Source organism: Labeo rohita, chromosome 12 (genome assembly GCF_022985175.1).
Source record: "Labeo rohita strain BAU-BD-2019 chromosome 12, IGBB_LRoh.1.0, whole genome shotgun sequence".
Classification (NCBI taxonomy): Eukaryota; Metazoa; Chordata; class Actinopteri; order Cypriniformes; family Cyprinidae; genus Labeo; species Labeo rohita.
In genome coordinates this window covers 6,947,558-6,963,772 of record NC_066880.1, presented here as the reverse complement: position 1 = coordinate 6,963,772, position 16,215 = coordinate 6,947,558, and the positions used below count along the sequence as shown (strand labels likewise).

The 16,215-nt window shown below is 34.9% G+C and overlaps 1 protein-coding gene across 6 annotated transcripts in view; it reads right to left on the bottom strand.

Annotated features, from left to right (window-relative positions):
* Positions 1-4,381: 4,381 nt before the first annotated feature.
* Positions 4,382-16,215, bottom strand: part of sdk2b (sidekick cell adhesion molecule 2b) — a 375,983-nt gene continuing 364,149 nt past the window's right edge. For 3 of the 6 annotated variants that reach the window (XM_051123673.1, XM_051123675.1, XM_051123674.1), the window contains exons 45-46: positions 10,700-10,756; positions 7,083-8,935 (exon numbers count right to left, since the gene is read on the bottom strand). In XM_051123673.1, coding sequence (XP_050979630.1) covers positions 8,528-8,935; positions 10,700-10,756 — 465 coding nt within the window. In that variant the 3' untranslated portion in view covers positions 7,083-8,527. Of the gene's footprint in view, positions 4,512-7,082; positions 8,936-10,699; positions 10,757-16,215 lie in introns of those variants that run through there. The other 3 variants (XM_051123676.1, XM_051123677.1, XR_007828797.1) reach the window with 2 other exon arrangements.

Sequence of the window (16,215 nt, the reverse complement as noted above, 5' to 3'; positions counted from 1 at the left end):
TCTGGTGCATTGGTAGCCTACCAAATGTCCAATCTGAAAGGTGAAATGCAGATACCTTTGGAGCTGTAATTAAATGATTTAATAGGAACAATGAATATCTTTCCATATGTGGAGTTTTAAAGTCAAAGGTCATTGCACAACAACTGATAAAAGCCATGACAAACATTTCAAATATCAAACAACAAAAACTACTAATGAAATAAAATAAAATTATTATAAAACGTTATTAACAAACAGGAGTAGGTTAATTTAACTTGCTATTTTTGAGTTAATCCAACAACAAAATTTGCCAACTAACAACTTTTACTAGAAATATGGTTCTAACATAATGCATACGTTTTGTTTATTATGTAATGCATAAGCTGTAGTGTAAAATAAGACTATATTTATAGAAAAAAGCAAAAAACAAACTACACACAGTAGAGGAATGTCTGAGCATTACAATTTTCAAAATCTCTATTGGACCACCTGAAGTTGTGAAGCCAATTTAGCATTAAAATGAATGAGTTACCTGTCAGACTGAACATTGATAGACAGCAGGATAGTGAAAGCTCTGTATGAAAACTCATATCAGTGTAAGACACTTGAAGAGCAAATGCTTCATTGTATCTCCAGCACAGTGTACTTTTAGTTACTTTTAGAATATGTCGCACAAAGAAATTAATTTATGTAACGAGTAAAGTCTTACCACTGTTTGCTCCGTAGTATTGGATCCCAGGAGCCTCAATGCCAAGTTGAGCTTCTCATCCAACAACAATGGACCAAGTTCAATGGAATCACACTCCAAACAAAAGAGAAGTGTGTAATAACATAACACAGGCGCAGTCTGACAGATATTTCCAGTATCCTTCAAACCTTAAACAGCTTTATGTTGCAAACAGGCGTTTATGGATAATCTAAAGTAATTAAGTAGGACAAATAGCGCGGAAACCTGACGAGCGCGTCCTCACGTACTAACAGCTCCAAGCGCGATGGCGCACTAATGCAGTTCTAGCTTCCAGACTGTCCTCAGACTGTGTGTGGCGACGCCCCGCCCACAACCCCGCCCCCGCGGGCTGCATGAGGGAAACGCCCCGCCCCTTTTCAAAGTGAGCTCAGTCATTGCGGCTTAAAGGACCAGTACGAAATTTAGCTGATATATTGAGATTGTACCAGTCAAACGTTTTTAAACATTAATTAAAAAAAAAAAGTCTCTTCTGTTCACCATGCCTGCATTTATTTGATCCAAAATACAGCAAAAGCAGTAATATTGTAAAATTATTTTTACTGTTTAAAATTACTGCTTTCTATTTGAATATATTTTAAAATGTAATTTATTCCTGTGATCAAAGCTAAATTTTCAGCATCATTACTCCAGTCTTCTGTGTCACATGATCCTTCAGAAATCTTTCTAATATTCTGATTTGTTGTTCAGAAAACATTAAAATTTAAAGCAGTTGAGTATATTTTTTTTTTTCAGGATTCTTTGATGAATAGAAAACAAAGATCAGCATTTATCTGAAATAAAAACCTTTTGTAACATTGTACACTATACCACCTTGAAATTAGTAGAATTTAAAAAAAAAACATAGAAATTAATATTTTTATGAAGGAAGGATGCTTTAAATTCATCAAACGTGATGATAAAGACATTTATAATGTTACAAAAGATTTCTATTTCAGATAAATTCTGTTCTGAATTTTCTATTCATCACAGAAACCTGAAAAAAAATCTACTCAGCTGTTTCAACTTAATAATAATAATAAATGTTTTTTGAGAAGCAAATCATAATATTAGAATGATTACTGAAGGATTGTGTTACTGGAATAATGATGCTAAAAATTCAGCTTTGAAATCACATAAATAATTACATTTTAAAATATATTCAAATAGAAAACAGTTATTTTAAATAATAAAAATATATCAAAATTTGTTTTTTTTTTTGCTGCACTTTGGATCAATTAAAGGCTTGGTAAGAACACTGCAAAAAATGCTTTTTGTCTTGTTTCCAGCCAAGCCAAAATATCTAAAAATTCTTGAATCAAGAAGGATTTTCTAGACAAGCAAAAAAGATTGTCTTGTTTTCAGAAAAAAAAGAAGTCTAAATTAAGTGAGTTTTTGCTTGAAACAAGCAAAATAATCTGCCAATGGGGTAAGAAAAATAATCTTGTTTTCTGCTTGAAATAAGATTATTTTTGCTTACCCCATTGGCAGATTATTTTGCTTGTTTTAAGCAAAAACTCACTTAAATTTGATGTCTTTTTTCTGAAAACAAGACAATCTTTTTTGCTTGTCTAGAAAATCCTTCTTGATTTTAGAATTTTTAGATATTTTGGCTGGAAACAAGACAATAAAATCTAAGTAAGAAAAGAATTTTTTGCAGTGAAGAAAAGACTTCTTTAAAAAAAAAACATTTAAAATCTTACTGTTCATATTAAACGTATTATTATTATTAAATAGCAATATATTATTTTTAATATAAATTATAATATTATAATATACAATAAATTATGTCTAATTTCTATTAATAGTAAGCATAGATGGTGAGATTTAAAGTAACATAAATAATTTCACAAATTGGTTTGACTTTCTTTCATTTTATTTAGAAAATAATAGAATTCTGTCATCAGGTGATCCTTTTTTTTATTTTTCCAAAGACAAAGAATTTAACCCAAAGCCAGATGATCACTGACTGCTCAAGAGCTCCTTCAAGTGATTGTTTCTTTATATATATATATATTTTGTCTAGTACAGAATATACATATCTGATCACAGAGTACAACCTTGGCACTAAACACTCATTATAATACAATATATCCCAATTTAGGCATTTTAAAAGTCCTTAGATGCAGCACTGGTATATAATACTGATGAAGTAAACCACACCACAGGAAAAGACAAAAATAAACACATTTTAAATAAACAAATATTATATATAAAAATAAAGCAAACCAAAACAAGGCCAAAAGATAAATCACCAAGACAAAACAATGATCACCTTTTATCTGAGAATACAAAAAGCTCAATTTCTGTTTGATTGCAGTTGTGGTTACAGTTACCAAGTGGATTGATGTTGACGCAATAACCACACCAAACAAATGTGACAAACCCAACCACATACATCCTCTTCTGCCGGGTGATTCATAGTGACATACAACTCCAGTGGCCATATTTGCAAACTTAAAGCATTTTTACGTGATAAAAAATAAACGTGCATCTGAATGGACCTTCGTTTTAGCTCTCTCTTTTTAAAAACATCTTTTGGTTTAAGTTCTACACAGATCTGAAAGGCAAAATGTGTGAAAATTCCCACAAAAAGAGACAAACATAAGCTTATTTTTGTACACCATATCTGCACACCAAATCTCCCTCACCCAGGCAGTGAAGAAAAAAATAGAACATTCAGTTATTCGCATTCTCGTTGAATTCTCCCACACACACACCAACCATACGTCACGTCAAAGATTCAAAAAGAACAAATTAACCAATAACATCTAAGTTAATATTTCACGTAAGATTAGAAAATCCAAACAGCCCACCTAAAGTTTATGAACTTAAGGTGGGAATATGTTTTGTATATAATAGAGCTGTAAAACCATCACACATTTACAGTTTTTACAGTCAGTCGTCCCTTCAAACCTGCATATAAAACGCCCCCAAAGTGGTCAAAAATTTCCCATAACTTTTCAAAATTGATTACTTCCTGACATGCTCTTTATGGTGCTAGCAAACGGACGGATCAATGGGCATATTCAGTGGTAAAACTCTACTCTATAATTGCCATCAAAAGCATTTATCCAGTCGTTTGATCTCAGCATGGTGCATATTACTCTTCTGTGAAAGAGGGAAATAATATAATGTAATAATTAACACAAAATTCAAAGAAAGAACCTCAAACAGGAAGTGTCTGCAGCTGCAGTGCTTACTAGCACCTTTGAATAAAACATCAAGTTGTAGCCCAGATGTTGGACAAGTTGCTAACCGCAGTTGGTTGTAATTACATAAAAATATTATATATATATATATATATTAAAGTCAGAAGTTCAGATCACTTCTTTTCATTTGGAGCAACATCTAAACCCATAGCATATCTAATGCATGTGATCTTTAAGACATACTGTGTTCGTAATCCTTATATAACCTAAGATTATATAAGCATATTTTCCATTTATATCTGTTTGACTGGTGCACATTCATCATTTATCTGTCAGAAGACATTTAGCTGACCTCACGTATGCAGTGCTCAGGAACACCTGTGTTTAATTCGACCTGTGTTTAATTCGACTTTCAGTGAAACCGAGCATTTGCCGTTATAGTTATATTAGTTCATCTGCCATATTTAACTCAAGAAATCAGCTTTAAGAAGGAAGTTAGGTTTAATAGGACACAAAGCAGACTTACGCTGGGATGGATATGATGTGGAATCTCCCTCCATTTAGACACATTCCTGTCCTGTTCTGCCTCTGACATCATTGTTGTATAAATACAGGGGTTTCTGTCTCATTCTTGCCATACTTAGAATGAAAAACAGCTATTTGTAATGGAAAAACAAGAAGAAAGAGTTCACGTCACTTTCACAGCTGCCACCACAGAAAGAAAAAGAGATCAAATGATCAGACTTTAGGGTTAGGGTTAAGTTAGAAACATTTTTCCGAGTGCATGATTGCAGACTCGAACACTTGGCCGAGGTATGGTCCCATCAGCAGAGTTTGGAATACGTGACCCTGGACCACAAAACCAGTCGCAATAGCCAAAAATACATTGTATAGGTCAAAATTATCATTTTTTCTTTAATGCCAAAAATCATTAGGATATTAAATAAAGATCATGTTCTGTGAAGATATTTTGTAAATTTCCTACCGTAAATATAGTAAAACTTAATTTTTGATTAGTAATACGCATTGCTAAGAACTTCATTTGGACATTTGGACAAAATAATGTTTTTAAACAGATTTTTAAATAGTTGTATCTTGAAATATTGTCCTATCCTAACAAACCATACATCAATGAAAAGCTTATTTATTCAACTTTCAGATGATGTATAAATCTCAGTTTTAAAAAACAGACTCCTATGACTGGTTTTGTGGTCCACGTCCTTCTTAGCAAAAGTCATCCACTCATTCCCAGGGCTGTTCCAATAACTTATAACTAATAAACGCTATAAATATTTATCCTCACCTGTCTGAAGCACAACTTAAGCCCCCTCGAATTTTTTTTTTTTTTTTTTCTTTTTTTTTTTAAGCTAGTCCACCTTGAGTTACTCCTAAAATGATCAATTTCTTTTGTCGCCTATATGTGGCCACCTCTGTTGCTCTCAATGTGAAATGACTCTGTCTTAACAAGGTGCAATAAGTTTCCAGCTACAAATTTGCTCACGCTAACCAATGTTTCATTTCCCATTGACTTCACTGTATTTTTTGTCCACACAATAAAAGTCAACGGGAACCAAAACTGGCTACCAACATTCTTCAAAATATATGCCATGTTCTGTCTTGAAACTCTAGATGGCGCAGGCTGATGGATCGTTAAGGCAAACTGATGATATTCACAGAATTAAAATACTCAACACAAGCTGATTGGTTCATGTTGCATATGCAGCCAATAAGCATACTGCTTTACATTTAAATCACTGATTAGCATCCACTTAAGCATTTCGCAGTGCGAAACCCTCCACCTCCCCAGCTCCACCTGTATAGTTCTGCTACAGATACTATGACTACATCTTAAATGTTTAGTTCACCTAAAAATGAAAATCGGCCCATTACTTAGTCACCCTCAAGGCATCCTAGGTGTATATGACTTCCTTCTTTTAGACGAATCCAATTGGAGTTATATTAAAAATTGTTCTGGCTCCTCCAAGCTTTATAATGACAATAGGTGGGTGTTTCTCTTCATCAGTCCAAAACAAGTCCAATAAAGCACATCCATCCAAAATAAAAAGTGCCTCACACGGCTCCAGGGGATGGGCCTCCTGATTTTTTCATAAGAAAAACATCCATATTTAGACGTAATAATCAATTTAATCTAGCTTGCGCTAATAGTTATACACGGAAGCCGTTCCGGGTGGGTGATGCAGGACGTTGGCGTTGCGCCAGTGAGTCTCGCGAAAACCACCGTTTGTTTACAGGAGCAAAGGAAGCACAGTTTGCGTACTTTAGCAAAGGAAAAGCAGTCTCCTCTTGGCTTATATTAATATCCTCCAACATTTTTCTTTACAAATCCTCCTTTTGTACTTTTAATTTGTTGTTTAGTTTTGATCTCGCCACTGCGCATCTGTGTTTGTCACTTCTGAGCGGTGCATCTACAACACAGATGCCATACGTCTTAAATATGGATATTTTTCTTACAAAAACACACTGATTCACTACAGGAGGCCTTTACTCACCCCTCTGGCCCATGTGAGGCACTTTTTATTATGGAAGAATGCACTTTATTAGACTTGTTATGGACTGTTGAAAAGAAACACCCATTCATTGGCATTATAAAGCTTGGAAGAGCTAGGAAAAATTTTACGCTGCAAAATGCTCTAGTGGACGGTAACTAGCAATTTAAATGTAAAGCAGCAAGCTTATTGGCTGCATATGCAACATGAACGACCTGACATGAATCAACCTGTCGTTCCAAACTTGTAAGACCTTCGTTCATCTATGGAATACAAATGAAGATATTTTTGATTAAATATGAGGAATTGTTGAATAAAATCATCATATTTATTTCTTTGTGCACAAAAAGTATTCTCATAACTAACATTATTTTAACCATGTCCTTATTACCTTCCTGGGCCTTCAATTTGGTACTACCTTTGCTGTCTATGCAGGGTCAGAAAGCTCTCAGATTTGATCAAAAATATCTTAATTTGTGTTCCAAAGATGAACAAAGGTCTTACGGGTTTAGAACAACATGAGGGTGAGTAATTAATGACAGAATTTTCATATTTATGTGAACTATCCCTTTAAGATGTGGTAATTGTAATTGAATGTAATTTTAAGGACACTTTCACTTATATTTACCCACTTCCTCTCCAACGTTAGTCATTCATGACCTCTAAATGCTCACTTCTCAGATGGCCAAACGGCCGTTTTCAATGTTCAAACCAATAACGTTTGCAGAAAACATAATTTATTTAGGAATATACTGTGTTCAGGCAGACTGAGCATGTGATTGACCTTGTTTATACAGACAGTAAAATCACTTCACGGAAAAGAAAGAGCAAACAACATCATTAAACCTCACAAGTAAGCTGTGCAAGTGCCGTTTAGTTCTCTGCTGGCGTCGTGTTGGGTCCCTTAGTCCGTTTTCTTTTATCTTCACAAACTTTGAATAGCCGCGCCAAAGCGAAGTGGTGAAAAATCCAAAGTTCACAGGTACAATACATTTGCTTGGTTGCACAATCTTTGAAATGTCGTCAGCTTGATGTTATGTCGTGCCAGATGATCAGGAAAGGGAAAATTGGAGAGAGATGTGTGAACGTTTGACATCCAGCTCTGCCTGAGATGCTGGCAAATATCCAATATCTGCTGCTGTTTGTTTACGCTTGTGTCCGACGTTACCGTTTGCATGGCTGAAGTGCAACCTGAAGCTCAGGATGACATCATAGAGTCAAATCAAAAGGAGCAACAAATGACCCCTCCCACCATATACACACATACACACCCGCTGCTGACATGAACGACTCTGAATCCGAACGAATCCAGAGCAATAGTATAATAATATCATAGTGAATCAGACTCTTACATATTTGGCCTTCCATACGTTTCACAAGGGAAAATATACTCGTGGTCAAATCTACATTTCATCTCCGGAAAAACATTCAAAACACAGATTAGCGTGAAGCACTTAATTTGACCTTTGGCCTTTTCAGAGCACTGCTGAAAACTGACCTGTGACATCAATAAATGATACTGCCTTTCCAACTCAAACATGTGCTAAGTGCAGGCGGGTCTTTATCAGATCATAGTCTCTAGTCAAATGAACTTTAACCTCTCATAATCACCGCAGTACTTTGTCATCTGTACAAAAACAAAAATACCACAGTATAAACACCATTTAGCATTTTTCTTGATGTGCTCCAAGTGCTTTGATTTTCTCCGTAGCCTTTTGAAATTTTCGTTTTCATGTGTTGGTGCTTTTGTCCAGCATTTGTAACTTAGTGTTGGTGTTGGTACTCTTCAATAAAATGAAATGAAAATCAAACGAAAAGAACAAAAAGAAGTCATGCAGTTTGTTCAGGCAGCACAAAAAAACCAAACCAAAACAAACAAAGCTCACCGATGCGTTTACGTGTCTTTCCAAGTGATTGTCTTTCATTGTAAGTGAAACACTCTGAACACACAAGCAGAGAAATAAAACAAACCTAAATAAAACAAAACAAACTGCGTGATCAAAGGAAGTATATAAAAATAAAAATCAGAAAAGTAAAGCACAACAGAAACAGGGCTGATGTTTGTTGTCGTTCTTCTATAGACGTGAGTTTGACCAGGCGTGGGAAAAAAAGAGACATCCCCCTGCCTTCGTTTTGTATTTCCACAAACCGACATCTTCATTCTATCAAACAAAGGAGGAGAAGCCAGCGATGGGGGCCCGGGAACCTGGTGCCAAGCTGCTTGGGGGCCGATAAAGTGTGCCGTGCTGACTGGGTGGGTTGGAGCTCTGCTGGGATGGAGTTGGAGTCCGGCTGCCCTTGGGTCTAAAAAGGCTGCCAGTCTGGGACTGGCTCTGGGGCGTAGGGGAACTGAGCTGCGGGGGGAATGGGGGTAGAGGAGGCAGAGGAGGCGGAGGGGCGCAGTGTTCGGGCTCTCCGGACTCCGACTCGGTGTAGTTGTAGGCCTGCGCTCGGGAGATTCCCTTCTGCTGCCTGCGCCAGGAGTTGTAGTAGGTTGGGTCGCTGATGTAGTGGTTGACGAAAGAATGCGTCTTCTGCCGGTTGGGGTCCACCTCGTATTCGCTGTCACTGCCCTGGGGTGGAAAGAGAGAAAAAGAATGAGTGATGGAGACAAAATCACTTCAACAGTTTTAGTTTCAAGGAAGAAGATGATTTAAGGAGGTGTCCAGGATCAATCCATAGAATCAGTGGTTGCACTAGAAATAATCATTTTTTGTCACTTTGATGGTTGGGTTGCACATTTTCCGTCATGCTCTATTTAAATCTGTTATTATTTTCATTTTCCCATTACTAACACTACTGTTCAAAAGTTTTGTTTAGCAAGGATGCATTAAGTAGATCTGTTAATGCTGTTCTTCCCTGTTTAAAAAAACAGCGGTTGTTGGTTAGGTATGTTTTGAAGCATGGTATCTGGTTTAAGCTGGTCCTAAGTTGGTAAAGAGCTGGTTTAAGCTGGTCCTGAGCAGAAGCTAGTTGCTTAGGACCAGCACATGACCAGCTTAAACCAGCTCATGACCAACTAAGGACCAGCTTAAACTAGCTCAAACTAGCTTCAAAACATACATAACCAGCATATATTTCATATTACTGTTTTTTTATTGCATTTTTGATCAATTAAATGCAGCCTTGGTCAGCATAAGAGGCTTCTTTCCAAAAAAAAAAATTGAGTGGAAGTGTTGAATATTTGCTATAATTAAAAATGATAATTCATTTGTAAGTACTTCATCTTAAGAAGTAACCCAACTATCATATGTGACCCTGGACCACAAAACCAGTTGGGCATATTTATAGCCAAAAATACATTGTATGGGTCAAAATTATCGTATTAAGTAAAGATCATGTTCCATGAAAATATTTTGTAAATTGAACACCGTAAATATATCAAAACTTAATTTTTGATTAGTAATATGCATTGCTAAGAACTTCAGGTGTACAAATTTAAAGGTGATTTTCTCAATATTTTGATTTTTTTTGCACTCTCAGATTCCAGATTTTCCATCAATAGAAAGCTTATTTATTCAGCTTTCAGATGATGTATAAATCTCAATTTCAGAAAATTAACCTTTATGGCTGGTTTTGTGACCCTGGGTCACATATATGCTATTTATGCAGCAGCAGTTTGTTTCTGAATCGACAAATCATTGGCTAAAATGGTTGTTAAGAAAGATTAAAAGAACAGAAATCATGGCTGTCCAGTGTGAGTTTGGTGAAAATGACTGATTTGAGTTTGGACCCAATTTATTTGGACCCAAAACATTTGGTTTAAACTGATCAGTTCATTGTTCAGTAAAATACTGCAAGGCTTTACAGTATTTATAATGTAAAGTGACACTGACAAGCTCTCAAGACCACAAGAAATTCTGTAGCAAGAGCTCATTTGGTTTTATCAAACAGTGTATTGCAAATAGTTTTTCTTTCTGATCTGCTCTCACAAAGTGAAAAATACAACAGACATGATAAAATGAACAATATGCAATAAATTGTTCCATTGGACTATACTTGCAATCTCTATCTTTCCCCTATCATCAAACCTTTAGTTACTGTGGGAAAGAAGACCATACCATACATCTCATTTTTTAATTTGACCCAAATAAGAAAAAAGTCAAAAAAGGGAGGGGGGAACCAAAAAAGACTTTACTTATCATTTAAAAATAACCTCAGTGCTTTATGACTACCACTGCACCCTCTGGTATCAATTACACGCTGTTATTTTAGAGAGTCACATGTCCATGTGGTTGGGTTTTGACCATGTATGCATTAATCTAATGGAGAGGATTGGAATGGACAAGCACTAAGAAGCGACTTCCTGTCAGTCAATGCACAATACATGTCCTCACCCTTTGAGTTGGAAGAGTATGGAGGCCCCCAGTCTTAAAGGAGAAAACAAGCGCCTCCTAGAGGTAAACAGAGACATGGGGTTTAAAGCAGTGCAGTATGGGCCCTAAGTCATATTTTATGGGACAAACAATGGCTTCTTTTTAAAAATGGTGCATTACCGTTACAAAAAAGTACTGTGATATTAGATTTGTTTTCATAACAAAGCCATATTATTATGACACTTAAACATTCAATTAAAGGAGAAGTCCACTTCCAGAACAAAAATGTAGAGAATTTACTCACCCCCTTGTCATCCAAGATGTTCATGTCTTTCTTTTTTCAGTCGATAAGAAATTATGTTTCTTGAGCAAAACATTCCTGAATTTTTCTCCATATAGTGGACTTTAATGGTGCCCCCAAATTTGAACTTCCAAAATGTAGTTTAAATGCAGCTTCAAATGGCTCTAAATGATCCCAGCTGAGGAAGAAGGTCTTTTTTAGCACAATGATTGGTCATTTTCAAAACAAATTTCAGACTACGCATGCGCACTGCAGAGACGAGAGAAGACAAGTGTTTTAGGTTAAAAAGTATATAAGCTGTCAATTTGTTTAAAAAATGATCGATTGTTTTGCTAAATAAGACCCTTCTTCCTCAGCTGGGATCGTTCAGAGCCATTTAAACTGCATTTTGGAAGTTCAAACTTGGAAGCACCAGTGAAGTCCACTATTTGGAGAAAAATTCGGGAAAGTTTTCCTCTATCGACTAAAGAAAGAAAGACATGAACTTCTTGGATGACAAGGGGGTGAGTAAATTATCTGTAAATTTTTGTTTTGGAAGTGGATTTCTCCTTTAAAAATATTCAGTATTAGCATTTAGTATTTTTAATGACTTCTTTTACTTAAATATTCATTTGTATGTTGCCTTAACCTTTATGTTTTGACTTTCTCTAAGAAAACAGACAAAAAATCAAGACATTTGAATCCCACTGTATACCACTGGAAAGTTGTTTGGAACTGTTTGGAAAATTCAAAGAATACCATGATATTTTATCAGCGGACTATGACCATGATACTTTTTTTGTAAGGGTAATGCGGGCTGGGACTACTTCTTAACACTTTCTTTGACGCTTTAATGCATTTCTTGAAACAACCTTGAGTAGGTTCCTCATGGCAGCCTCCTACACTTTTTGTTGAGACAGCGCTCTGCACTGGAACAATGCACAACTGTACATAGATCTGCTCTCCATTAATCTTCCACCACCACATTTATTACATCACCTTCCCTCTTCTCATTCTGACATATCTGGCTCACACTAGAGCTGGCTGATGGAGTTCACCACATGTGTATCCTAAAGTACCAACCAAGTTCCAACTACCAAATGGAGAGGGAAAAACTGAAAATAGAGAAGAACCATCAAAGCTCAGGCTTTTAGGGTTAGCATATCATTTTAATAAGACTTGTCTATCCTCACCACCACTTTCTGCACTCCCTCCATTAGGAATTCAATCTGGGAATTTCTAAATGCTACTTTTAGGGGTTGATTCTAATCTTTCTGAGTAGGTAGACTCTCACTTCATTGTTTGACTAAGAGCAACGCTGTCATTAGAGGCCTTTTACTGTGTGGCAATGTGAAATGAATGAAAACAAATAAACAGAATTAACAGAATTATCTTGCACTTCTACCTCTCACTGAACTATTGCAAAACACACAGGTGATAAGATCACTATTTTAAATGCATATGTTGGCAAAACGGTTCAACATTTCTCCTTGTCTTTCTATGTTATAGTGAAAAGACTAACAATGCACAGATCTCTCCAGTCCAGCATTATTGTAACATACACACATATGTGACACACATGCCTCTGTTCAAATTCCAGAGAGGGAAGCAGTTTCCCCCAAACCAGCCCCACATCCCCCTAAAATAAGATCTGCAGATTTCATGCCAAAGACCTGCTGAATCTCTTTCATCCTTTGTTTTTCTTTAAACAGCAAAGTAAAAAAAAAAAAACAGTATGATAAAATACAGAAAGGTCCATTGTTTTGTATTTCTGTACATAAGAGAAAATTCCTACAAATTTACTGCTATTAGATAAAGTAAAAACCCCTCTACTCTTTTCTGAAACTGACTTAATTGCTTCTCAATGCAGTGTTAGTGAAAAAAAATATTTTTTAGCCTATTTAGATTTTCCTTGTTTCACTTGTTTTATTTAATGATCAAGACCATGCTGATGATAGTAATAATACACACAGAATTACAGTGTTTCCCATTTACTGTGTTACCATAAAATTTTGTTACATATTTTAATAATAATTTATTTCTAATTAAAAAAAAAAAAATAAACGATCATTTCATTTCCACTGTGTGTGTGTATATATATATATACATATATAATTATATATACACTGCCATTCAAAAGTTTGGGATCACTAAGATTTGTAATGTTTTTTAAAGACTTTGCTGCTCATCAAGGCTGCGTTTATTTGATTAAAAATACAGAAAAAAACAGTAATATTGTGAAATATTATTGCAATTTAAAATAGTTGTTTTCTATTTTAATATACTTTAAAATAGAATAAATTCCTGTGATGCAACAATGAATTTTCAGCATCATTACTCCAGTCTTCAGTGTCATGATCCTTCAGAAATAATTCTAATGATTTGTTATCAATGTTGAAAGCCGTTGTGCTGTTTAATATTTTCTTTGGAACCTTTGATACTTTTTTTTAGGATTCATTGATGAATAAAACGTTTAAAAGAACAGCATTTATTTAAAATTGAAATCTTTTGTAACAGAATACACTACCATATAAAGTTTGGGGTCAGTACATTTTTTCTTTGTTTCTTTTTTTGAAAGAAATTAATACTTTTATTTAGCAAGGATGTGTAAATTGTTAAAAAGTGATAGTGAAGACTTAGATTGTTAGAAAAGATTTATATTTTGAATAAACGCTGTTCTTTTTAACTTTTTATTAATCAAATCCTGAAAAAATATCATAGGTTTGTGACATAGAAAGCTGGAGTAATGGCTGATGAAAATTCAGCTTTGCATCACAGAAATAATAAAAAAAACACAATTTGTTCAGTCAACTTAAAATAATGTTACCCTGCTGCCTTAAAATTTTATGCTCACTCAACTCAAATAAGCCAACTTAAAATGTTAAGTTGTACTAAGTGACAACTGATATTTGAGTTGACTAAACTTGGACTAAACTTGGTTTGTTAAACTTAGAAGCTGTGTTTGTTTCCCAGCTGCCTTAAAATTTTAAGTTGAATCGACTCTAAGTTGTCACTTAGTACAACTTAACATTTCAAGCTGATTAGACTTTTTTTAATTGACTGAACTTGAAATTTTAAGGCAGCGGGTAACAAATGATTTTAAGTTGACTCAACAAATAGTTTTTTTTGCAATATTTCATAATATGACTTTTTTTCTGTATTTTTGATCAAATAAATGGAACTTAAAAAACATTTTAAAAATCTTACTGATACCGATAACTTTTTTTGTTTTTTCAAAAATCATGTTTTTTATTATGTTATCATGTTTTATTGTGTTAGTTAGCTGTATTTTTTTAGTTATAAAATAACCCAACTGCAGTTTGATTGAGATTAATTGGAATGCACAATGAAAAAACGTGATCTGTTTTTGCAAATGAACTCTTTATATATATATATACACACACACACACACACCAATGAATGTAAAAAGCACAAAATATTACTAATCATGGATTTTTGTAGCATCATGCCTCTATTAGTGAACGTGTGCTGATTACAGTTTCTTAAACAACTGCGGTGTTCTAACGAGAGACATTCCAGTCATACCAGCAACTTCAACAACTCAATACGCAGCAAACGAAACGCCCTGTAATTCAGCTTTCAAAGCTCTTTTCTGTTCAGCGTGACCTCACAGTGAAGCCAAGCTCAGAAACTAAAGCTGCGTGCTGACACGGTGTGTGTGTGTGTTTGTGTGTGTGTGTGGTCATCAAAACATGTCGGTTGACACAGAGTGCCGTGACCCACCCCTGCCCTCCCCCGCTGACGCATGCAGGACGTGACAGCTGTTCTCTCCTCCAAAAAATGTTTGTTTGCATTCATCCACTCCTCTGTTATTCTTCCTCCTCAATCCAGCTATGATCCAATCTAAATGCTGTTTTCAAGCTTTTTTTGACACGAAACAAATCAGTACATCTATAAGATAGTACAATGTGTTATATATAACATAAAGCAGAAAAATGCATACCACAGAAATCATACTTACGTATTACATCAAATATGTTAAAAAAAATGCTTGGAGGTTAAAAGCCTTCTGTTAATTAATGCCTTCATGAAGTTACTAAATAAATCCAAAACAACTGTATATGCCAAGATATTCAACTAAACAGAATAAAAGCTGAAGATACATTGTGATGGGAGGATCTGATCTCTTGTTTGGCACGTATGTTTTGTCTCCTGCAGAGGGAGAAAGTGGGGCAAGATGTTCCCTCCCAGAAAATCATGGTTTGACTATAACCCTTGCCCTACAGAAATCCCTTTAAAATGTATGAAACTTCACTTTCTACATTTAGACAGAGACACTAGTCTGACCTTGTAACAGTTGTGAGAGAAATGCATGGAATCTAAATGCGTTTTACACAGTAGATGACAGTGCTGATGCATCACTACAGAGACATTACATGTGTGATATTTGTTGTCTAATCTGCTCAAAAAGCCTTGAAAATTTAACCCAGGCCACTAGATTTAGGTTTAAGGCCAGTGCGATTGCCAAAACAAACCCACCCCCACTCATATCTCTACTGAGACGGATGGAGAACGAGAGAGGGATAAAATCCTATTGTGGCACAGATATGGATTAACAGAAAGGGAGGAGCGTGTAAGTGTCTGTGTCTCACATTCCACCGATCCATTAGAATATTAAGCACAGCAGGCGACTGGACAAAGATGCCCTGTTTTTAGGGCTGAGTGATTTAGCTAAAAATTATACCTTGATGGCATTCAAAAGTTTGTAAGAAATTTGTACTTTTATTATGCAACTGTGCATTGATCAAATGTGAAAGACATTTATACATTTACCAAAGATTTTTATTTTAAATAGAATCTAAAAATACCTATGTAAAATGTTTGCAACATTGAAATATAGTAATAAATGTTTCATGAGCAGCAAATCAACATATTATCATGTGACATGTGACACTGAAGACTGGAGTAATGATGGTGAAAATTCAGCTTTCCATCAGGAATAAATTACATTTTAAAAAGTCTTAAAATAGAAAAAATTTTTTAACTGTAAAAATATTTCACAATATTATAATTTTTACTGTTTTTTTTTTTTATTAAATAATGCAGCCTTGGTGAGCTTAAGAACTTGTTTCAGAAACATAAAACATATTATGAACACTAATCTTTTGAATAGTAGTTATTATTTTATTTTATTTTATTTTATTTATTTTTTTTATTTTTAATTTAATTTTTTTAAAAACAGGGTATTCTCAATATTTATGTATTCCCAATCTTTTAAACAGTAGTTTTTACTTTA